The sequence below is a fragment of the Arvicola amphibius genome, chromosome 13, assembly GCF_903992535.2.
Source record: "Arvicola amphibius chromosome 13, mArvAmp1.2, whole genome shotgun sequence".
Taxonomy (NCBI): domain Eukaryota; kingdom Metazoa; phylum Chordata; class Mammalia; order Rodentia; family Cricetidae; genus Arvicola; species Arvicola amphibius.
This window is the reverse complement of record NC_052059.1, coordinates 1,181,133-1,207,038: the sequence shown is the minus strand read 5'-3', so window position 1 is coordinate 1,207,038 and position 25,906 is coordinate 1,181,133. Positions and strand designations below refer to the sequence as shown.

The following is a 25,906-nucleotide window of genomic DNA, read 5'->3' as shown; positions in this document are numbered from 1 at the left end:
TGTCATTGAAAACCTGTAACATTTGGGCTTGAGGAAGTTACAAGAATGTTTTCTTCATAGTTACATTCCCCAGAAAGAATAGTAACAAACTGGGGCTAGTTTGGTTTTATAGTAGCCAGTCATAGGTTGTCTGCATTGCTGCTGGACAAGAGCATTTGTCTTTTACACATTTTTTTAAACACTCCAATATGTGCAATTGTAAGACTATTTTTAGGATATAAGAAGCCATAAAATTTTTCTTTTTTAGAAATGAATGCTATGATAATTTGCTAGATGGGATCAGATATCCTGTGTTATAAAGTGGAGTTCTTGATAAAAATGCACATAAATTATATTGCATTGTATTATTCTACATTAGATTTTATTATACTGCATTATGGAGACATAGTATAATTTAAGAAACTAGGACTGGGGGGGAATGTCAACCCCTTCTCCATTTCCTTCTGAAGAGATAATGACTGTCCTTCCAGGGAATACCCTTCTACCTTGGTTTTTAGAATTGTGAGCTTTCTGACTGTAGAAGTAAACAAGAATAAATTTGTTTAGAATTTTTAAGTTGGTATAAATTGTATCCAATCTATATTTATTTGTGAAGTTTTTCTTTGTCTTTAAAACAAGTCTTATTATTGCATTTATTATTTATTTCTCTGTGTGTGTGTGTGTGTGTGTGTGTGTGTGTGTGTGTGCCCGCGCGCATGCACGAGTGTGCATGCAAACACACACGTATGCCATAGCACATTTAGGGGTCAGAAACATTGCAAACATCTGTTGTCTCTTTCCACCATGTGGATTCCAGGGATTGAACTTGGATCATCACTTGTTGGGAAGTGCGTTCACTAGACTCATCTCACTTGCCCACGTTTTAAAAAAAGATTTATTTATTTTAATTTATGTGTTTTGCCTGTATGCTACATTTATATAAGTCAAGTGTGTGCACTTCCATGAGGTACAGAAGGTTTGAATTCCCTGAAACTGGAGTTTTACACACACACACACACACACACACACACACACATACACACACACATCAAGTGTGTGACATCTTGTAAAATGGCTGCTGACTTCTGCCTCCCTCTTGGCATCTGTTTGGACTGACACACCACGCTCCCAAACAAGCTGTCACTTTCTGACTGTTTTAGGACATAACTATGGTATTGGAGGCAAACAATCCTCAGTAATTCACAGCTGTTTCAAGACTGACAGTTAATTATACAGCTTCTTCCTGTTATTGAGCACTGTAGGCTGGATCACTGCTACTGACTTGGGAGCTACCCTGGAACCCAGGCCTCTTGCACCCAGGCCCCTGCACAGGGACCTGTATACCATCCTGGACTGGAAGTGCCTCATCTCTCTGGTACCGAGCTGATTAGCTTCTTCTTATATTCTAGAATTCCCAGTGTCTGCTCCACCACATGTCTCAAAGGCATCTAAAAAGACACATCTTTCTCGTTCTGCCTGATATTAAACTGAACACGTTGAAGGGTTAGAGTGTCTCATTTCTGAGCGTGTTAGGAAGTAAAAGAGAGGGGCTGGGTGGCATGATTGCTACTGCTCTAAGAGCCATGATTCTGAGAGTTGCAGTAGTATTGGGGTCCAAAGGGGGATTTTTAAGTTGTAGTCTTTGAAAAGCTGAATGAAGTGAAATGCTCATTAGGCACACATCAAAGGTGGCAATTGAGTGAGTCTGTGGGACCACACACATTGAGCCTGGGGACAGTGAATGACAGAGTCTCACATGTAGCTACACAAACCAAAGAGCTCTGGCACGAAGGCATGGGAACCAGCCATCGCTGAGCACAACTGAACAGCAGGCGCTTCACAGGCAAATGGAGCTTGCTTTGCAGTTTAGAGATTTTTATGCTCTTGCACTCGAAGAATCACAGACCCCGCAGTTGTAGGAAAAAGTCTGAATCTGGGCCCAAGGTGGCTTTCTCATCCACACAGTGCAGCATTTTGAGATCTGGCAGAAGCTTTTTCTGTTCAGTGAGTGCTCAAAGCTTGTATGCATTTCAATGTGATTCATCTCTCAAGAAAACATAGCCAAGGGACACTCATAGAATGTTTTTCCTTAAACCTGTGCTCCTTTGGAAACCATTGCTGTCTTCCTATCAGTGATCCTATATCCATCATGACAGCTGTTAAGATGGAGAGTACTTCCTGAGTTCAGGAAGTATGTAGTTTATCTAGATTTAAAAAAAAAATCTTTTTTAGTCTATGACTTGACCTGTACATTTTATATGGCTTCTACTTACCTTATCAAAATTCTGAGTTTGCTCACTGAGTAATGAAGAAACACACAATTTGCATTTTTGTAAGGGCAGTATGGACTGCACTGAGTATCACTTCAATGCATCACATTTTAGTAACCCACTGCATCCTTCCCATCTGAACAGGAGATGGGCTTCTCAACTGTGGGTGAATTACTGTCACCATAGGGTAAATTTATTAAGAGAACTATTCTCCTAAGTAATGGAGCCAAACCACAGCAGTGATGTGGTCTGTAAGAGTTATACAGGCTAGTTACATGAGTTACATTTCAATTCAATGTGGCTCCATGCTGTGTATGAAAAAAATATTAGCTTAAAGCAAGAGCAAGAACAAAAATTAAGTCTGTGCTATTAACCTGAGAAGACTTACCTTGTTTTCATTGAAGTTAGCAATAACTACACCAACAAAAAGTGTCAGTCCAATCATGCAACCCAGGAATACGAAAACGTGAATATAGATTCCGTGGATCTGTGAAAATTAAAGAGTTTTTAAAATGATATTAGAGAGTTTTGATATGGTAATGGTAATGGCGATATGATATGGTAATGCATCATTTTTAAATGATTTTATTGAGCTATACATTTTGTTTTTGCTCTCTCCCTTCCTCTCCCCTCCCATCTACCCTCCCCCATGGTCCCCACACTCCCAATTTACTCAGGCGATCTTGTCTTTTTCTACTTCCTATGTAGATTAGATCCATATATGTCTCTCTTAGGGTCCTCATTGTTGTCTAGGCTGTTTGTGAATTTTAGGCTGGTTTTCTTTGCTTTATTTCTAAAAGCCACTTATGAGTGAGTAATATGATATTTGTCTTTCTGGGTCTGGGTTACCTCACTCAATATGATGTTTTCTAGATCCATCCATTTGCCCACAAATTTCAAGATGCCATTATTTTTTTTCTTCTGTGTAGTACTCCATTGTGTATCTGATCCAATGAGAACCACTCTGGATATACTTAGAGAATTACATGGTCTTGCTTACCGGTCCCACACGATGAATAATGACATCTCTCACTTCTACCCAGCCTTTCAAGGACAGAACTTCAAACAATGCCAGCATGGCATTTCCCACATTGTCAAAGTTAAAGTTCCGGGGATTCGCCCTGCAATTAGGAAAGAGGGACGTGAGATGAAGGTCCAGTGCACACCCAGCGGGCCAGTACCTATCACGTTTTCTGAGTGAAGAGTCTTTAACCTGGGGGAAGTGGGCTTAGCAGCGTTTTTGCTAAGTTATGGCAATGTGTTTGTATGCTCTCAATATCAATCACTGATTCATGATTCCTTAAACACTTAGCCCATCATTTTTTATTTTCTTTGTGGGGAAGGGATGCCCAAATCTATGTTTTTTAAAATAATCTATACTTTTTGCTTCTCGTTTATGAAACTGTTTTCTTTTTATTACCTTGTGGGTCTTAGTTACCATATTCTCATTGTTAGTAGAATACATTTTCAGAGTTTTCATTATATTTTCTTTATGAAAGGCTATTTTAAATAGTTAAAGAATGAAATGACTTTAATAAATTTAATAAATTAAAAAATTTTAATGATTGCGACACATTCTGAGGTTGATGGAGAATATAGCTCTGGGCTGTTGAATATTGTCATCCCACAGCCTCTTTCTGTATTATGTTTTCATCAGTTTTTCCCGTGCTACCTCATCTATCAAAATCTATCTTTCATGAAGTCAGCACTCTAGAGAGGCATTTAGTTCAATATTTTCAACCATCTTTTATGCATTCTTAACCATAGGTACAATTATGAGATGTGTCTTTATAATACATGGGGATCTAACGAGAAAGCCCAAGACTGCAGCTGACTTGGTCCTTAGACCTTGAGACTGATTGTCAGACACATTCAGTATCAACGTAGAAGCACCACTGAGATATTCATATTTTAAAATTCTGATTTCTATTTTTGTATGAAAACACAAATATACCATCTTGGATTTTTGCAACCATCTTTCCCTGGGGAGGGTATCAATAGCATTTCCCATCTCTTAGAGTACACAGTGCTGGTAAAGACTACGCACACCCAAGGTTTGCTTGCATAAGAACTGAAAAAAAAAATAAAATCAAGGGCGCCAACCCTCAGATCTCATGTCAGTCTTTCTTACTCATCTGTTTTCTTTATGTGAAAAGTGCTTTTGCAGCTAAATTTGCAGCAACTTAAACTGCTTTCATGTCCCACATATTTTAGAAGTTAGAAAATGCTAAGAAAATATTTTTAGGATAAATCAAGAAAAACAAGGCCCACAGTTGAAAGACTATAACACATTTTGGAAAATAAAACTTTTCCAGTTTAATCATATGAAGTATTTGTTTATGCTGTGCTATCAAAATTGCCGAGTTTGAAATTTGACCTGTAACTCCAGAGGGCTTCAGTAAGTCCCAAACATAAACCATTATCATCATTTTATATACTGCCCTCATTTGAATTGTAAGGATGTTTAAAACATTTTTATGGTTGATTTTTCTTTTTTTAAAATTTGCAGTCTTGTCTATCCAAGTCATAAAACTAAGACTGGTTCTGAACTCAGAATTTGGTCATTCTTATGCATCCTGAAGAACATGATCCAGGGCCCCTGAGATCATGATAAAGCTAATGGATCCTTCTCTGAGGAAGATGGGAATCATGGAAAACGTGACCTTGCCTGCCTCTGGTCTGTCCCAGTTGTTCCATACCTGCCTGCATCTGGCCCCTCCTTCTTTCCTACCTACCTACCCCTGGCCCTTCTCCTTTCCCTAGTCACATGTCCCTGGTCTTTCTTCCTCCTCCCTACCAACCTACACCTGACTCCTTCCTATTCCCTACCCACCTGTCCCCAGCCCCTTTCTGCATCCTTCTCCTTGCCAGTCCCTTTTTTACCTACTCACTTGCCCTGACCACTTCCCTTTCCTCATGTTTTTCCCACCATCTGTCCTTTAGAAACCCTGTGTGCTTTCTCCTGTGACCCTTTGGTCTGGAATGAGGCCTTTGCGCTAGGGTTTCTCCTGCATGTTATTCTTTGGTCTGGAATGAGGCATTTGGGCCAGGGTCTCTACTGTGTGTCATTCTCTGCACTTGTGCCATTTGTAGGAAACAGACTTGGATATTGCAGAAAACAAAAGAACCTTGACGTTGCGACCTCTTCTGTACTGATCACATCACAAACTCTTGTGGCTTAGATTATTTGATCCTGAGCCCCCATAAGACCTGATGTATTTTTGCTGAGAAGTATTTAGCATAGCTTAAAGTTACCTGAAGAGTGAACTTTTGGTAAGCCAGAGGATAGGTTAGGGGCTTGTCGATGCATTATATGAAATTATTTGTAATTTGTTTTCTATTTTCCACTTCAAGTTTCTGAGGGACAAAATCCACAACTTACAGCTGAGTAAGTGCCAAGCATTCCTAGTGTAAGCACTGAGCAAGTACAAAAGCAGAATACTTTGGATTTTTCCCAACTGTGCATGCTACTTCCTATATTCTAGATCCATGTTTAAAATAAAGTACATGATATTCATGATATAATGTATGTTTAATCCTTTTTGCTAAGATGATTTTTACTTGTAGTGAGGAGCAGCGGGCCGCGTTCCCGCCGCCCTGCTCCTGGCCGCCTGGCTAGCTTATGCCCCGAAATAACAACACACAAATGGTATTCATTTAAACACTGCCTGGCCCTTTAGATTCAGCCTCTTACTGGCTAACTCTCATATCTTGCTTTAACCCATATTTAGTAATGTGTGTAGCACCACAAGGTGGTGGCTTACTGGGAAAGATTCAGCATGTATGACCTGGTGGCTGGCTCCATGGTGTCTGTTTCAGAGAGGAGAGGCATGGCATCTACCCGAGGCGTCTGCCTCACTCCCAGCATCCTGTTCTGTCTACTCCACCTTTCTAAATCCTGCCCTATCAAAAAGTCAAGGCAGTTTCTTTATTAACCAATGAGAGTCCTCCACGATTTACTCTCATCAATTCTGGGTGATTCAGAGGAAAATGAATGTATTTATCTGAAGAAAGTCTGTGAAGTTAGTCTGTTTGACAGTGAATATTTATATCTTAATTTCAATTATCAAAATATTTCCCTAGACATATTCCCAGATATGTTATTTTCTTAATTATAATTTAGCTAGCATTAAATCAAAATTTTCAGTTTTTAACTCTGATTACATTAAAGAAAGAAAGTGTAAAAAGCATCAGAACTACTGTTGGCATTTGCTAGACTGAAGATTTTTGTTTCACAGTAACCCTACGCTACAATTTAGGTCAACAGGCAAAGAGCCATGTAATGTTGTCCAAGTGACACCCTTATATTTGCTTGTGATTTAAAAATGTTAAACTTGCATTTTCTCACAAGTAATAATGAAATATATTTAAACTAAAGTTGATTTTAAAAGCCTTATATATCATGTTTTATGGACAAGCTGAATGTTGCATAGCACAACCTGGGACAGGTTTGTTTGTCTCTACACATTGCCTTCCAGTGAGTTCTGGCTCTTGTCCTAATATCTTCAGAGGCTGCAAAGCTTTTGACCATGTTGTCATAGGTTAGATCCTTTTCTTGGAAATGTGGTTTTCATATATGAAGCATTCACTTAGACGTCACACCTCAGCAACCTATCACTCCAAGGTCAGTATGGGAACACTAGGGGTTTTAAATATCTGTGCTATAATATCTGTGTTCTAGAGCCTTGTGAAATCTGTGCATTCCCAGGAACAAGGAAATCCAACATACGGGCTATCCCTACAACGTTTTTCTGCCTGTGACTATCCTTGTTTTTTCCCTGTTTGTATTCCCACACGGTGTGGCACACTTTCCTTCCTTCCTTCTTTTCTTTTTTTTTGTTCTTTGAGACAGGGTTTCTCTGTAGCTTTGGAGCCTATCCTGGAACTAGCTCTTGTAGACCAGGCTGGCCTTGAACTCACAAAGATCCGCCTGCCTCTGGCTCCCAAGTGCTGGGATTAAAGGCATGTACCACCACCGCCCAGCCAACAAGCTAACTTTTCAATGGTGGTTATCAACTGATCAACTGGATTTTTTTTTTTTTTGTATTTCAAATTTCCTACGAATCCCCTGCATTTTGAAACAAGAATGCTCAATTGCACCATTCCAACTATAAGTCTCAGCTCCTGCACCTAGAAACACACCAGGGCTTCCTCCAGTGGAGCCTTCCTCTCCCCTGCACAAAGCCCTTTGAAATACAGTTCCACAAGGTGGCTCTAAGAAAGGACCATATCATCCATCAGGTAGATGAGATGGTCAGTTTTGGCAGGTGGAAAGGCAGCTTTGCCTTGAAGCCTCTCGCTGCTCTGCCAAGCTCTAATACTAAGGGTCCATTTATGGGACCTCATTTAACTTGGGTGGGGAACACCTTGGCTTCCTCCATAGTAAGAAGGACACCATAGTACTCTCCCCTAGACTCACTTATTCTCAGGATGCTCTACTTGTGTTGGATAATGGAAGGTGATAAGGTCTGGGGAGTAGCAGTCTTTAGAATTAAGATCAGCTTAGAGGCTTTAGCGCAAAACCCAAAACAGCAGGGGGAAAAAAATCCCATTTGCTGTCTTGATATAAATAAGTCATTTATGGTATGATGAATATTCATCTCATCAAAATAAACCTTTTGTACCTCTTCAAATTTTTATTTTAATGTAAATTAGACAAGTTTCCTAAGTGAGTATTGGGACAAGGCTTTCCCCATTAATTAAATACCTCTTGTCTATGCTTAATCCTACATCCTAAATTAACAGTTGTTGGATTAAAAAAAAAAAAAACAGAAAAACCAATATCAATCATATTGAATTGCTAATAAAAGAGAATTTTATATTAGAGAAGTAAGTGCCAAAACAAGGTAAAAATGAGTCAGGGCTATTGCTGGATGAAATGTTAATTCCTTTGAAAAGTTTTGATGAGTAGAAGAGAAAGTCAGTTATGACAAAAACAGGGTTTCTGTGGTTCACCCATTAGTCTTAAAGAAAATTTAAAAGGTAATTAAAAGATCAAGGGAAGTTGGTAGAACATCAAGTTTATCAATGAAGCAGAATAATTCTATTCATAATAATTAATAAAACAGACAAGAGAGAAGGTACTGAGCAGGTCCCACCTGTGGTGAAAATACCCTGAAAATTTATTTCCCCCATAAATGGATTTTAAGGAAAGAATTGACTATAAAGTAAAGAATTGACTATATAGTAAAGAATAAACTATACTATCAGTTATTCTCCTCTAGTGTTTCAGCGATGGAGACCCATCAGTGTACATGGGTTTTGTAAATGAAGTAGCTTTAAAATTTAGAGTTCTCGGTAACTGTTATAAGGACATCAGGCCCTCTCAAAGATATAGGCTCAAAGTGAGTTGAGCTTTAATGTGATTCGAAATATTTGGTTTTAAAGCCTCATTAGTTTTAAAAGCTATTTGAATCCAGATATGTGCTTTAATTCATTAGAAAAATATCAGTGTTCTTTCATTAGTTTCACAAAGAAACATGGGATACAATGTGCCACTTGGTTCTTACTGGTCTTTAAAAAGAAAGAAAACATGTTATAACGCAATATTTTTCCGTATATTATTTAAAATAATTCAGTATTTTAAATATAATTATTTGAGTCTCGTGCCAAATTATCCTGATTTAAATCCCAACTTATATAATAAGTATAGTATTGCTTAGAATATATTTCTGATGAGCTTACCAAACACGTGGCACCCAAAATCCAGGCTTTTTCTCTCCGGGTCTTAATTTCAAGTTTAGATTCTTGGACACACTTACATTTATTCTGAAGATGCCATTGCAGTCTTCCTAAAGTAGGAGAAAAAAAGGAAGTAGGGGAATCTGGTCACAAGTGAACTCCGAGAGAAGATAGGATTCATTTCTTATGCATGTATCCTATTGGAGGCCTCGATCGAGGAGGAAAAAGCTGATGCTGGTCAAGGGTCTAAATGTCTATTTCCCCAAAGAAGTCACACAGCGACCGATAAAGATGTTCACTAACTTAAGTCACTGGGGAAACACACCTCAGAACCACTGTGAAGTATTTTATACGCACTGAGAACTCTGTGATGAAAACGTTAAAAAGACTGTGGAGAACGGGGACCCTTGGAACCAACATGCACCAAGTCTAGGAATGGGCACCGTGGTCCCGCTGCTGTTGGAAATGGTTTAGCCTTCCCTTCTGTGATTGGACAGACAAGTGGGTGCTACGCTTTGGCAAATGGTCTGACTACATACTCTGAGGATCCTATGCTTAGTTCCCAGAGTGTGCATTAACAAAACGAGGATCTTCTAAGAGCTGAAACCCAGTGAAGGTTGTTAGATTAGTGCGGTGCTGTTCTCTCAAACATGCAAGCTGATTCCTGGCCTCCAGCTCCCACAATTTGAACAATTGAGCACGGCTGATCCTTTCCTAGTCTCTGCCTTGCTGTCTCACACTCTCACTATGAAACCTGCATTATGTAACTGGCCAAGAGGGCCCTCATCAAAGGTTAAACAGGTGGAGCTGCCAAATTGTGGACGCCTAGTTTCCCTTTAAATCCTTTAAAAAATATTCAACATTAGGCATTTTGTTAAGGTCATGGGATATAGACTATTATACCGTATCCAGAAAACACATCTATAAAAAGAAAAAAAAAAAAACCAGTTACAGAGATATCTACCTTGACAATGCCATCAATAGCCAGAAGGTAGAAGCACAAATGCCCATAACTGGACACACAAGAACAAATTATAGTATAGTCATTCATACAGTGGACTAGCCATAGCAAAGAATGGAGTACTTATAAGTGATATACATAGGTGACCATTGTAAACAGAGATAAGCTAGGTTAAAAAATGCCAATCACAAAAGACAGTTTGTTATCTGCTTTCATATGAAGGTCTAGAACAGGAAACTCTCCTGGGAAAGCAATGGTTAATTAGGCTAGAGGTAGAGTTGGAAAAAGGGACAGGGGTAGTCAGCATGTACAGGGAGTCTCCTTGTAATGATATGAAAATGACCACACTCTTCAGCTGCAGTGCCCTCAACATGTCAAAAGCCATTGCACACTCTAATTGGTGCGAATTTGAATTATGCCTCAATAAGGAGCTATTAAAAGGGCTTATAAAGGGAAAATATCATAAGTTTTGTTGCTTTTTCTGTCCAATATCCTTTTGGTTATTTTTGGCACAGATTATATTTTGACCCCAAACCTAGGTTTGGTAAATTTTTTGATCATCATTGGACTGTAAAACGAATCTCTTCCTGGCTCCACATTTCTGCCCATGGGTTAGCACACCTCCTCTCTGCATCATGACCTTGGAATTGTCTCAGTTTTCCTTGTCCTCTGTGGACCATTTCTCTATTGTTTGTAAGTGTGTATGTTCCTGTGTGTGTAGAGGCCAGAGGGTGATGTCTAATGTCTTCTTCAGTCGTTATTTGTGTGACAGGATCTCTCAGAGAACAAGGAGCTAAGCAGGCCTGCTACTCTCCAGCATTAACTGAGAGCTAGGGTTCAATCCTAGGTCCTCACTTTACATGACAAGTACTTTACCAACCAAGCCATTTCCATAGCTCCGCCCTATTACTATTTTTATCTCAGCTGTTTAGTAATGACAAGATTACTTCTTTCTAGATTGCCAAATAAAACCAGACTACTTTTGACCTAAGTAACAAAAGTATGAAAAATAACGGGAAGGAAAATTTACCTATAATTGCCCAGAGACACACACAGTCGAGTTTCTGCTGTATATTCTGGTCTTTTTCTATGCATACATAAGGTCACACCATTTTTTATCTTTTCATTCTTTTAAGCTAAAAATATACTGAAGTTATTTTTCTCATAATCTTATCTATTCATCTGCATCATTATTTTTAAGGATGGTATTGTAGTATGTTAAAGGCCCCACAGTGCATTCGACCCTGCTGCCCTTTTCAGTGTTGACTTTCCGAGCCCACCTTTCATCCCACAGGGCATCCTGGTATCCTAGCTATAAGCACAGCATGTGGGGGCCAGGGATGCCTGCAGGTGAATCACAGGTTTCCTACTTATTACACGTGTGACCTTCTGTTGCATGGCAGCATCTGCCAAATTGAAACATTCCCTTGAGGAGGGAGAAGGAGTCCCATGAGACTCAGGAGATAAACAATGGAAGAACAGAAACTTGTAATGCTCTCCTACGCCCATCCCCTGCAGGAATAACTGTAGTGGAAAGGGAAAGGCTATCTGATCTGCAGAGTGAAGATTTAGCTGTTAAATTTTTCGGATTGTTGAACTGCCTGAAAGCTATGCAGAAAGCTCCGGGGTTGCAATTTTGTTGAGTATTTGCTAACCTGGGCTTTGTGGTGATGTAGTTGCTTTTGATTCATCCCTGCTTCTTAAAAATAACCATTCACCAATTTCCTGTTAGTGATCGTGATAAAAACTCCATGGCTCACCAAGTTGACCCTGGTGCAATCATTACTTTGGTCTGTCATGAGTGTGTGTGTGTGTGTGTGCTATGTGTGTGTGTGTGTGTGTGACACTATAACTTCCACAAATTATTTAATTACTCTGTACTTTGGGTAGCAAAAACAATTCGAGGGATGGTACTTTGTGCTTTGTGAGTGCCTGTTTTCCTCTTCCAGATCTTTCAGGCTCCAACTTTCCATCTCATCATCACTGTGCCAATCAGGACCTTCTGAATCTCCAACTTAAATTTCTGGACTTATTTTTTAGTCTCATCAACATGGAAGGGAAAGGAAGTTTAAAAGTGACTACCTGAGACTGGTGTGTGTTGGGGCCATTTGAAGTCCTGGCCTCCAGCTGCTCTTCCCTGCTAGTGATCTTTACTTTCCTTCTGATTTGAGTTACTGAAAGCTGTGTCAAAGTTGTTTACGAGCTCTGCTTCACGAGCACGTGTTGCCTTGCCTTGAGGATCAGAGGATAAGGTTTTCACCTGTTGGCCGACTTGACTGTTGGGTATATAAGCCTCCATGGTGCTATTGAATAAGGGGCTTCTTACCAGTGATTAGAGGTCTGTGTCTCTATCTCTCTGTCTCTCTGTCTGTGTGTCTGTTTCAACCTCCAGCCCCTTGCCCGAAGCTCACATACTGTATGGTAGTGCATAGAGCGCAGAGAGGCATTTGTGCGCTGCATGTGTGGGTACTTTCACATAAGGAAGCGAGTTTAGTCTCCCTAATAGACACCTCTGTGTGAGTATCCATCATAGTGCTCTAGAGAATGAAACAGATTGGGAAGGAAGAACTGACTAGACAAATTATTGCATCGGAGGGGCCTGATCTCAAGCCTCATACTTCTGTTTTGACCTGTTCAATAACCCCTGGGTAGGCTTGGGATCTTTCTTCATTCCTCTTGGTCTGCTTGGGAGGGCCTTTCCCTTTGGCTTAGATCCTCCCCACTTCCCAAGCCTTGCTGGTGTGGTTGTTTTCAATTAGAAGCAGAGTTTCCCACTGAAATAGGATGGCGCATGACTTCCATTACTCATATGCTGGTTTTATGTTACAGTCATTTGAACATGAGACACACATTCTGATCAGTCAGAAAGTGCTTCAAAACCACAGTGATTGACTCCTGATTCCAATCCTGTTTCATTTGACCTGTGATAAGGCCTTAGATATGACCAATATTTAGAAACTACTTGTCAAAAGCTTAGAAACTACTTGTCAAAAACTCCTCAGATTTTGCTTTCTGAGCTTTGGTAATTGAACCCTGGGTTCTACTTCTATGTGTACAGATCTCAAGATGTCTGCTGTCAAGTTTCCAGAATAGGAACAGAGGAGGGAGTGTTTACCTAACTATGACAAAAATACAGTTTTCCCCAATTAGAAACCATGTCCTGAACAACTCAATCCCTTTAAACTCCCTTCAAATGAGCTGTAAACGCCCAATATTTGTGTATCTAACTTCTGTTTTCCCTTTTAGAAAGATGGGCTAGGCTAGTAAGATGACTCAACACATACACACTTGCCTGAAGACCTGAGTTCTTTCCCTGGAATTCACTGTGCAAGGAAAGAATTGAGTTCTAGAGTATCCTTTGATCTCCATACCAAGCCATGGCATATGTACACCAGCCTCCCATGGCATATGTACACCAGCCTCTCTCTCTCTCTCTCTCTCTCTCTCTCTCTCTCTCTCTCTCTCTCTCTCTCTCTCTCTCTCTCTCTCTCTATCTTTCTCTCTCTCTCTCTCTTTCTCTCCCTCCCTACCCCTCTTTCTTTCTGTTCCCCCTTTCACATGTATACACACCAATTACAAAAGAAAAACTAATTCATACAAAGTTTTTAAAAACATGAACTGAAATTCTGAGATGGAATTGAACTAATGTTCCTTTTGCCCACACTGTGTTCTTGAATTTGATCACTGTTTTAAGGGTTCTATTGCTGTGAAGAGGAACCATGAATAGCAACTCTAATAAGGTCACACTTCCTAATAGTGTCACTCCCTATGACTAACAATTAAAACACATGAGCCTATGGGGGTCACTCCTATTCAAACCCACCACATTTTGCCCCCTGGCTGCTATAGGCTTGTAGTCACAACATAATGCAGAAACGCATTTAGTCCAATTGTCCCATAGTCTATAATAGTCTCAAACTTGTTTAAAAGTTCAAAAAGTCTCTTATGGAACTCCTGCATCTCTTAACTGTAATCTCCTGTAAAATCAAAATAAAAAGATTACATACTTAAAACATACAATAACACAGGATATACTCTACTGTTCTAAAAGGGAGGAAAGGGAGAACAGTGAGGAAACACGGGATCAAAGCAAGACCAAAAACCAGTTGGACAAGCTTCAAACTCTGCATCTCTATGTCAAAGCTTTCTTCAGATCTTCAACTCCTTTAGTGTTGACTAAAATACACTTCTCTCTCTTGGGTTGGTTCTACTTTCTGCCAGCAGCTTTTCTTAGCAGATACCGCATGACTCTGGCATCTCCAACATTTTGCCGTCTCCAAGGCAATCCAGGCTTTATCTTCACAGCTTCACATGGTGGCCTATCTCTAGGCCTCCATGAAGAGACACCCTTGACACATGCCTGGCCTCAACAGCTTTCCTTAGTCATAAAACAAACTCCCATAACTCCTTTCTTTTATCTTTGACTCTAAAGCCAGAACCATATGGCTAAAACCCTGTTCCTTGCTGGGTTTGGAATATGGCCCCCTCATTCAATTACATCTTCATCAGCTTTCTATTTTTGATGGTTTTCAAGTTTGGTTGTCCTGAAACTTGATCTTTAGACCAGGCTGGCCTCAAACTCAGAGATCCACCTGCCTCTGCCTCTTGAATTCTGGGATTAAAGTTGTGCACCACCATACTTGGCTCTAAGCTTTTCTTTAATTTCTTTTTACAAGTTGAAAGTTTAGCTGGGTGCGCTCTTGCCCTGAGATCATCACTCCCCTTATTCCCTTTAGCATCAGGCTTTTCTTTAATCCATGTATCTCCTTCAACACAGGATTTAACACTAATCTACGTCCTGGTGCTCCTTTCTCTACACTTTGCAACTTTCCTTGGTCAGCCCATTCCTTTTCTATATAGATCTGAATAAACATGGCCACTAACAACCAAACAACACAGTCTACACTAGACTGCTTTGAAATCTCCTCTGAGAAAGCAATCAATCAAAAAACTCTTCAATTTAGTCACAGGCATATTTTTTTGACAAGGGCAGAGAGCAGCTATATTCTTCACCAAAATATCAGAAAAATAGTCTCTAGGCTACATACTAAATTTTCCTCTGAACCCTCTTGAGCCCAGGCCCCCACAGTTCAACTCACCCTCAGTACCACTGTCTTCATGTTCCTACTAGGATGGCCCATTAAAATCCACTTAAAGTATTCAACTACTTTTCTAATCCAAAGTCCCAAAGTCCCAGATTCCCCCCAACAAAAGCATGGTCAGACTTATCACAGAAATACCCATCTCTGGTCCCAAATTCTGTCTTAATTAGAGTTTCTGTTGCTGTGAAGAGAGAGATATGATAGCCATGGCAAGTCTTATAAAGGAAAATATTTAATTGGGACTGGCTTGCAGTTCAGAGGTTTAGCCCACTGTCATCATGGCAGGAATCATGGTAGCATGAAGGCAGCAGGAAGACAGTGAGACACACTAGGCCTGGCTTGAGCTTCTGAAACTTCAAAGCCTATCCCCCAGTGCCACGCTTCCTCCAACAAAGCCACACCACCTAATTGTGCCATTCTCTTGATCAAGCATTTGAAGATATGAGTCTAAGGGGTCCAATCCTATTCAAACCACTGTAGTCATTTACTCTAGAATCAGTTAACATGTAAAGAGGGATCACTTCTCGTGAAGTCAGTTCCTTCTGAATGTTGCTGCCCTGCACAATGGCTGTATCCTTAAGCTTTTCTTTTGAATCTCCTATAGACCTCACTGTTTCCAACAAGATGACAAAAGCATCTTCTCTGCGTTGTTCATCTACAGAGTGCTTTCCATCCCCCCATGAGTCAGCGGTCCTGGCTTGGGCTGGATATGAGTACATATAGAGCATCATGGTGCTCTGAGGCCATTATTAATACAGTGAGTCCGCATCATGGTGCTCTGAGGCCATCATTAATACAGTGAGTTACCCAGGATTCCCACAAAGCTTCAGCTTGAAATGTTGTTATTATCTTTTTGGATTTTGTTCAGCATGAGTCTAAAATAACTCTTGATCCTTACATAAGCTCGTGGATAAAAGCATCAGCTCTTTATTAATTCTTTCATTTGCTGATATGGTACATCATGACCTTTGTACCTGTACCATGTTCCTTGTAATGTCTTCTCATGTTAATGGAAGTTATAGATTGTCTCTCTTCCTCTGTCATGTCTGAAATCCTCTTATATTAGTGTAATTATAATATTTTGTCTGGACAAGAGTCATTTTATGCTTGATATTAACCAGAGAACTTATAGTTTTTATCATTCTGAACCAATATTGGCCATATTTGTTAAAAATGTATAATGCCAAATTTAATCCTACTAAAGGCCATGCTCTTCCTGTGGGAATATAGGTTATAGCAATATGGTTCCAACGTACTTTCTGACAGAGCTGGTTTCCTGCTTTTATCTGCCACATCAGATAAGACATGGTAAAGGGTAGATGCACCAGATAGAAGGAACTCAAATACCTCTTTGGAGAAGACCTGTGTTGCTTATACAAAATACAATACTAATATGCCATTATATAATATTACCAGGATAGGAGGTTATTACTGATTTCCAGTTATTGACACTGACTGAAGAAAGAGGAAACAATGTTGTTGTGAGGTTATGAAAGACCGAATTTTTGTTGGGAACCTTGTAGGTTGTCATAAAAGGGACACTTCTATGCATTTAAAAGTCAATATTTCTATCTATCTATATCTATCTATCTATCTATCTATCTATCTATCTATCTATCTATCTATCTATCTATCTATCTATCTATCTATCATCTATCTATCTATCTATCATCTATCTATCTATCATCTATCTATCTATCTATCTATCTATCTATCTATCTATCTATCTATCTATCATCTATCTTCTATCTGTCTGTCTGTCTGCCTGCCTGCCTGCCTGCCTGCCTGCCTGCCTGTCTGTCTGTCTATCTATCTATCTTTGAGTGGGGTGAGGTGAATGTCTTTTGCTGGTGAGTTTTACATGACCAGAGAGGAGGATCAAACTAAAGAGAAGCTTCAGAGACTCTTAATTGTAAACATCTTAGATCCTGGGAGGCCAGGTTCATTGTCAGAAGTGGAGTGATGATTGGTGCTGGGATGGGAAGGAGGAGGAGCCTCTGAGATGTATTTAGAATCTCACAGACCTTCTACCAGGAAGAGACATACTATGTGCTTACAACAAAAAGAAACTTATGGGAAAAGAATTTTTAGAGTTTGTGAGGGGGTTCCTGGTAGCCACTGGTATACACATATTAAAAGGAATAGCAAAACTACCTTGGTTTTAATTTCAAGAAAGCTGAGAAATCTTACCCTCCGGATAATGTTGGGATCATTGCACTTGGCTAGCTTTCCAGCAAAGAGCTGAACCCCAAAGCTTGCAAAAACAAGCATCAGCGTCAACAACAGAATTGAGACCTGAAAGAAATTGATGAAAAAGTAAATCTCTTTGTGAAAGTTAAGCATTAAGTTTTAACAGTGATTTTTAAAGGACTTTTTAGAGCATATTGTGTGAAATTCATATTTGTTGTTAATGATACCCTCTGACTTCTCCAGCATGGGTCATTCATTTACCTTCTCAAAATGAGAAAAAGAAAAACTAACAATAGGTTTTAAATTTTTAAAATAAAATAATATGACTCCGTTGCAAGAGAACGAAACAAGGCATTTTATATGATTTTATAAGTTAATACTTTTTAATTTAAATGAACAAAAAGAAATGTTAAAAAATTCTGTTGTTATCCATTTTCCCCAAATGGAGTCAGTCTTACTAGTTGAGCATAGATTAAAGAGATACTGGCTTTGCCTTCTTGTGAGCAAGGGCTCTTGTGCTGGGGAGCACTCTGTGCATCGTGACTCAATCTATTAGTTGTCTTGGGCTCCCTCTGCTGGCTGCTGCTTTTGTTTCAGCAGGAAAAAAAATAGGTAAAAGGTGACTTCTGTGGAAACCACAGAACTGTAGTGGATGGGAAATCTAAACAGATGTCTTAAGTCATCCAAATCCTTACAAAGTGCTCCTCAGGAGAAAGACACGGTGAGATTTCCCTCCAGACCTCATCAGTGGTTCAGAGACTCATGTATGTGAACTGCTGGGTGGGGTGACAGTGTCTTTTCCTTCTCAAGAATCCATGTGAAAAGCCACAGTGTTGCAGCCTTGTACAAAAACCCCTGGGTCTTCTAAACAAACACACCTTTAGAAATGTGAGCAACTGTGCACCTCTTGTATCATCGGAGCACAGTTGTCAAATACTTTCATACTAGCTAACGCTGCAGCTGAGCTAACACTGCTTCTTCTAGAAAACAAGCATCTCCATCATTCCCTATTCCTCATACACAAGCAGAACTCATCCGTAATAAAAGAATTTTGTGACCATTCTTCTGGAAGACAGAAACAGACTGAGCAATGAACCTCTTATTTTGTTTTATTTCCACCCTTGCTCTTAGAAGACACTAATATAATGTTTACTCATCATGTTCCCCCTCGGATCATATTTATAAGTGTTATATGCTGTTTATTGAGGCTGCTCAAAGGAAGGTATGTCTATATGCTGTGTTTTTAAATGTTGTTTTGTTAACAGTTCTAGGATGGAGGGGCAGAGTCTGTTTTCCATGTGGGACACACAGAAACCGAATGCACCGATTCTCAATTGCATTGACGAAGTAGATGGGCTTGCATTTTGTTATCCTTAATAAAAAGAAACCCCAGAGTAGAAGCTTAAGTCAAATGAAAAATGAAAGAGTGGATTCTAGATGTGGTTTGCCATGCATTGAGCCTACAAGTGTTTCTTAGAATAAAATAAGTCAGCTTCAGTGGGTGGAGTTCCTGAAAGAGTTTTCTTGTCTCCTTTCTAATCCTCTGACAGTGAACAAAACTATGTGGACTTGCCCTAGCTATCCGCGTCTCCCTTTATCCCATAGTCAATGAAATGATAGGACAAGACCGTCGTGAACAAGAAGCAGAGAAGCAGACGGGAGTTTCACCTACCAGAAAAATTTCCTTGAAGCCACTGAAAAGTTCCCGGACAACTTTTCTCATTTGGGGCACTAGTTTGAATATCCGCAGAGGTCTTAGGCACCGAAGGACCATCAGGAGTTGGGCTCCTGACTCAGCAGGCACATTTTGGGGCATCCAACAAAGAAATATCAGGCTCACCTAGAAGGAAAAGTAATCTCTGGAATTTATATTGTCTCTTTGGCTGTGCGCATTTCCTTTCATTGAGTGGGAACACCATGAGTTTCATGGGGGACAGACACTCATAGGTGTGCACACCATCTGCTCACAGCAAACAATGAGTTTATCCTATGCCTGCAGAGGGCTCCAAAAAGAGGTCTCTAGTGTATGGGGTAGTGGGGGTATGCACTCTGTGTCTGTGTATTCCCCCCACATCCCACCTTGTGTTTTATCTTACTGCTCTCTTAACTTTGTCCCACTCAGGTACCATTATGGGATTCTTTTCATCAAGGACCCTACAAGAACATTGATGGTTATCAACATGCAACCTCCACTCAGAGGAATTCTCCTTTCTCTTGCACTGAAAATAAGAAATTTCCAAGTCCATTCCTATAATTTCCCAATTTAGTTAAACAGAACACTTGAATGGCTACCAGTGATAGTCAGCATTGCAAAGGATTTGATGACAAGAGGTTCGATAACTACTAACATGATTTATTCGGCACAAATATTTTTGTATTAAAAGAGTCATAAGAATTATGGGATATAAAGTGGTTTGATGCTTTAGATTTTATTAATGCAGCCTTATCCACATATAAAACTGCAATTGTTATATATAACTATATCTGTAGATATTATGATATTTTTATATAGATTATTTGTTTATATTTCATGCTCATATCCTTTATTTACATACAATAAGTCATTATAACATATAATAGGTCACTATAATTTATTAAAGAATTTATAACAACTAGCCCTCAGACATCCCACTCTTGTACTAAGGGATGCAGAAAACTATTACATTGTGATATTTAGAAAAAGAACAAAAACTTACAAGATAGATAAATATGTCCATGACACCACCGAAGTCCCTGATGACAGCGGTAGGAGTGAAGAACAAGCCATCTGCCATAATCTTCAGATTAAGCTCGATGCTCATGAATATCACAAACACATACTCAGCAATCTGAAATTGGCAAATGGCACTTTGGTTGTGACAGAAACAGCAAAAACAGGGCAGTAATTTTCTGCTGAGCTGGGAGCTAAGGTTTCTGCAGCGTACCTGTAAAGTGGGTGCATGCATGACTCTCCGGAACGGGGATTCAAACATCATGGAAATGCAAGAGCAGATGGTCACGGTGATCATGACCCAGTCCAGGTAAGTGACCAGTCCCAACAAATCACTGCCGAAGAACAAGCATAACTGAGAAGTGCAAATGCTCTGCCTGTGTTTGCAAGGGCCAGGGACCATGGCTTTGGTGACTCTATCATGACCGGTGTTTCTAAACAAGTCTTCCATGGTATATACCATCTATATATTGTTTGTGTCTGGTGTGTGTTTGTGCTACATGCTTATGTGTTCATTTGCATATGTGAAGGCCTCACGTAGATGCTGGATTCTTTTCCATCTTATATTCTTGAACCTGGGTCTCTCCCTGAACCTTTATCTGCCCTCCAATTCTAGGATGATATGCACAGGAGACTATATCTAGGTTTTTATAAGGGTGCTGGGGTTTAAACTCAGGCCTTCATGTTTGCATTACCCACTGAACCAACTCCCCAACCTAAAATTTTGGATTTTTATGAAGCAGAAAATAGCACATGTGAAGTTCACATGCACAGGGAAGAGAGCTTGTCACGCTTACTAAAGCTGGTGGTACTTTGTGTTTTTCACAGCTCCTGTGACAGGGTCTGTTTTCGATCTGTAAGAGAGAACAGCATATAAAATTCTTCAACACAACAAGCATGTTAGTAATCACAAGCATCTCTCCACCTGAACTTCTTTTTATAACTTCTATAAAATGACTATTATTAGCTATATTAACTGCACACCACTGTGGAAGGCATAGACCACTGGATAAAAGAAAAATCAAAAGAATTCTCAATATTTTGGTTTTGGATTTGAGACTCCATTCAAGGATTTCTGGCATGACTTATCACAAAGTTAAACTTCAGCATTTGTTTAGAAACACTAATTGAAGATACATGTGTTGCCAGTTTGAGGATGTTCTTCATAATCATTTAGATAGACACTCCATCAGTTAAAGAGAATTCTTCACTCCCCACTCCGCTGTAGTCCTGTGGATGAATTAATATGGCTTCTCACTGGAAGTGGATTCCTAAGGCTTAGTTTTGGGGACCCTGTGAGCAGTTGTCAGTGAGGCCCCGGTAGTCTTTTTATGTGCATTTCCAATTACAACAAGGTCTTCATCAGTCCACTCAACTGTGTTGCTGACAAAAGGAGAATTACACCCTACTAAATGAAGTGGAGAATTAGTAATTAGATGTTAACATGTAGGCAGCCAACAGGGTAATTCGAGGTGAAAACCTCACTCGAGCACTGATCAACTTCCACCTTCTTTTTTCACTTGGCCAAATCTCAGGGGTCCTTTAAAACTATTATTCCATACTTTAAAGAGTGAATATTTTTCTAGAACAGCAGAGGGACAATTGAATAGTGATCAGGAGAGAGTCGCAGACTAGCTGGCATCCTTGGGTAAAACCATGAACCTCCTCAGACCTAAATGTCTTCCTTGGTTGGTGGGTGGTCTATTAGTTACTTCCTTATCGCTGTGACAAAATGCCTGACCAATGCAACTTAAGACAAAGGGTTCATTCTGGCTCATAGCCCAAGGTATAGTCCAACATGGGGGAAAACTCATGGTAGCAAGAGCTTGGGGGCAACTGGTCACATTGTACCTGCAAGAGGCAGAGAATGATGGGTGCAAACACTCTGCTGACTTCCCCATTTTTATTCTGACTGAGACCTAAGCCCACAGAATGAGGCCAGCTCACAGTTAGACTGGATCGCCCTACCTTATCATACCAAACTAGAAACCCTCTTAGACATGCCCAAGGTTTGCACTCATGGTGACACTGGATCCCAGCTGACCACTAATTTCAGTCATTGCAGGAGGGCGTATACGGTGACACACAGCCTCCTGTGATACTGGGGCGGAAATGCCTTAATTAAACAGGGAGGTGGTGTAAGCAAGGGGGATTGTTCTGTGATGTGGTTATGAAGAACTGGAGGTTCAAGTTAGATGGTTACTTAGAACTGGATGTCAGTAGTGTTGTGTCCTTGTAAGTCCTGTGGACTAAGGGTTCACTCCAGGCCTCTTTCCTGCAGTGCAGAGGTTATTTCAGGGTATATGTCTTCACATGGGCTTCCTCTTTGTGGGTTTGTGTCTAAACTCCCTCTTCTTAGAAGGAAGTGAGATACTGGATTGGTACCATCTTGAGGACTTCATTTTAATTTAGCTATGTCTTTAAAGTTCCTGTCCCCAAACATTGGCACATTTTGAGATAACGGCGGTTAGAATTCAACATATAGATTTTTTTTGAAGAAACAGTTGGGCATTCAACAGGTAATAATATTATATGTGATATAACTTATTAACAAAGAATATCTGAGTACTTTAATGAGGGCACAGGGAAAGACTAGAAAGTTCTCCACTTCCCTCCACGTCTCTCTTGTATGTAGATATGTGTTGTAGTGTGGAGATGCACCTATGTCTATGTGGTGAAAGCCAGAGTTCCGCTGTCTTTCTTCAGGAGCCATCTACTTAGTAGTTTGAACCTTTCACTGGGGCCTGAGGCTCACCAGTTAAGACTTCTAGCCAGAGAGCCCCAGGGAGCTGCCAGTCTCCAACCCTAGTGCTGGTGTTACAAGTGCCATGCCATCATGCCTAGCTTCTTACATGATGCTGGGGATCAAATGCAGGTTTTCAGGCTCACACTGCAAGTACTTTGTCCACTAAGTCTCTTCCCAGTTCTATGTCAGAACTCTTTTTAAAAAATATTTATTTATTTATTATGTATACAATATTCTGTCTGTGTGTATGTCTGCAGGCCATAAGAGGGCACCAGACCTCATTACAGATGGTTGTGAGCCACCATGTGGTTGCCGGGAATTGAACTCAGGACCTTTGGAAGGGCAGGCAATGCTTTTAACCACTGAGCCATCTCTCCAGCCCCCTATGTCAGAACTCTTAATATCTGTGATATGTACTTAAAATAACACTAGACAAAAATTCCTTTTATCCATTGGTTGACTATGATAGTTGGCTTAGGTCTCCCCTGAGTTGAACAAACAGAGATGCTTACCCATTTCTCCCACACTGGTGGGGTTGAGACAATGGCTAGTAGGTTTTCTTCTCATAACAACTGGTAATGCAAACACTAGATAAAACTTTTTGTTCTACAACAAAGGACTTCAACAGAAAGTACAAGTCTGACAGAAGCCTTGAACAATACATATCCTTAATCATGTCACTGATTTTCCATTCCTTTAATCCTTTCAAGGGAAAATTGAAACTGAACAACACTGACATACACTACTGTCAAAAATGTGCTAATGCACAGGGTTGTTAAATACTTTATCAATGGGAACGTCCTACAAATGTTACCTGCTTGAAACCTTTGTTTTCCACCTGTTCGGGAGCTCAGCAAAGAGGAGCAAGATGATTAATTAGCCCACAGTTTATTTTGTGATCCCGTTAGGCCTACCCAGTCCTTTTTTTGCTTCCTGTGACAAACTCCCTGTTGTTCACAGGACTCAGGTCAAATACCTGGTCCAAGCGCAGTAAGTGGCCCATACTTACGCATTGAAGCGTGCTCGGACCACCAAGCGGCAGAAGTTTCTGAATCTGTGTTCCCGCCCCACGATGAAGAGCGGTTTGTCGAAGTACGGGTGGTTCTCTCGAAGTTCCTCTTCTTGCACTTTCCTTCAAGTGAAATTTGCAGGATCAGAAGAAGGCCAAAGGAAAGAACCACTCCCAAATAAGAGCCTTGGGACACAGCCACGTGGTACCTTTTCATCTCTGCTTGTTCCTTCTTCTCCTGAATCATCTTTATCTCGCTGTCTTCTCTTTGCGCATTTCTGTATCGCACTGTATTTGAGTGCTAGAAGTAAAAGGTGTATGAGGTGTATGTACAGTGGAAGACTTTTAAAGGCTTAAAAGACCGTTTTTAAAATTAAAAGCAACATTTCTATTTCTAAGTGCATACTATATGGAGACTATAACATATATGATAGTTTATACTTCTCTCTATATATATAATGCTATATGCATAGTTTTAATGGCCATGAGCATCTTCACAACTAAATTTTCCTTTTAAAATACAAAATGCTTAGCATATGCATATTGAAATTGTATGGTGTGCTAGGCCCTATCATACTGCTGAGGTTATAGCAAAGGATTAAAAAATTAAATCAGAATAAATAAGTTAGAGGATGTATAATGTTGTACTTAGAAAAAAAAGCTGAGGTTGTAGCTCAGTTGTTGGAGCTTTTTCTTAGCATTCACAAAGCCCTGGGTTCCATCCCCAGAAGTGCATAATTTGGGCATAGTTGTAAAACTGTACAGAGAATCAGAAGTTTAAGGTAATCCTCGGCGACATAGTGAGGTTTAGATTAACCTGGACTACAGGAGTCCTTTTGTGTAGTGTGTGCCAACACACATCTCCAAAGCTGTGTTCTTACTGGACTCTTTACATAGACTGTCTATTTCTAGTAGACCATTTCAACAAAAGAACCAGTATCAACAAATATTGCTCATTATTAGCTCTTGATATTAATGGTCTCAATCTCCACAACAGACATGAAATAACAGACTAGACTGTATAAATACAATCCACAGGACCCATTCAGTGTTAAGTATATGTATATGCTTTTAGGGATGACCACTTAGCTTTGGATAAGCAATTAGGGGGATCATCCCTGCAGAAAACAGACTCCCTGTCTCTTGGCAGCCATTAATTGCATGTAGTTTCTTCATTTATGGGTAAGGCCTTGTGAGATTCCCTCATCCACATTGACATGTCAGTTGGTATTGTGTTCAGCTCTTGTTTATGCCTGCTCATTGGTGAGATTCCACGGGTGCAGTTTCATATCCTGGTCCTCTGTCTCTTACAATCTTTCTGCTCTTCCTTCTGCACTTTAGCTGTAGGAACTGTAGGTATCAGTTGGGGTCAGGAACTCACAGCCAGTTCTTCTCTGCATTTTGTGTTATTCTTTTTAACTGAGACATTTGTTCTGCATGGGATATCTGTATTTTTTCGGGTAATGATCTATTTTTGGTTCTTAGCCATGTAACTTGCTATCTGAATTTCCTGATTGCATCTGGTTAGAAAACGTCTTAACACGGTATAAAAACTTAGGCATGAGAAATGTCTAATCAATCATTTAAATACACATTCACAATCAAGTTTCCAAAATCCAAGGCATAGCTTAGAACTCACGTCTTGAGTCAAAGTTTCAAGAGATTTGCCCCTGCTGATCCTCTGGCTGTTGGATCCATGTCTTAGTGACCTAGAACAACCATAGTCATCTTGTCAAAACATCTCAAGACCAATTTTTAACTTGTAGTCACTAGTCATGAGTAAAGGATTAAGTTTCCTGATATATCAGAAATGACTCATTTCTTTGTTAAACATAAGCGTGTGGTCCACCCACTGGTCTTTGATCCCGTCTAACAAGTTTTCAGATTTCTGTTCTTTCTGATCTTGAAAGTGAGACTTTGGCTATCACCAAGGAAAGAATCTTTGAAGTAAAGATTTTTAAAACTTTGAATCAGATAGGGAATTTCTTTATTGTTACCACCAGCAGCTAGAACCAGGTCCTCACCATGCCTGTCTGCCAACCAGGGTAGAGGCCTGAGCTTTGTACCGAGATACACTTGTAAAGTCTTTCCTGGATGTCTCTGGAGTTCATCTTCCTGGAGTATTTACCTGCGCTCCTGGCGGATGTGATGCTGCACACTAAGGATTGACCTCTCCTTTGCTGGCTGCCCCTCAAATGATCCGCTCAGCATGCGCTGTCGAGTGCAAGCCCTTGCAAAAGAAAGAAACCCTAGATAAA

The 25,906-nt window shown here is 40.0% G+C and overlaps 1 protein-coding gene across 2 annotated transcripts in view; it reads right to left on the bottom strand.

Moving 5' to 3' along the window:
* Nalcn (sodium leak channel, non-selective) overlaps positions 1-25,906 on the bottom strand; it is a 240,345-nt gene that overhangs the window by 21,740 nt on the left and 192,699 nt on the right. For both annotated transcript variants that reach the window (XM_038310269.1, XM_038310270.1), the window contains 12 exons: positions 25,777-25,878; positions 25,288-25,357; positions 23,858-23,949; positions 23,649-23,771; positions 20,691-20,747; positions 20,108-20,228; positions 19,880-20,011; positions 18,856-19,023; positions 17,184-17,288; positions 8,934-9,040; positions 3,250-3,370; positions 2,638-2,736 (listed from right to left, as the gene is read on the bottom strand). In XM_038310269.1, coding sequence (XP_038166197.1) covers positions 2,638-2,736; positions 3,250-3,370; positions 8,934-9,040; positions 17,184-17,288; positions 18,856-19,023; positions 19,880-20,011; positions 20,108-20,228; positions 20,691-20,747; positions 23,649-23,771; positions 23,858-23,949; positions 25,288-25,357; positions 25,777-25,878 — 1,297 coding nt within the window. The remainder of the gene's footprint in view (positions 1-2,637; positions 2,737-3,249; positions 3,371-8,933; positions 9,041-17,183; positions 17,289-18,855; positions 19,024-19,879; positions 20,012-20,107; positions 20,229-20,690; positions 20,748-23,648; positions 23,772-23,857; positions 23,950-25,287; positions 25,358-25,776; positions 25,879-25,906) is intronic.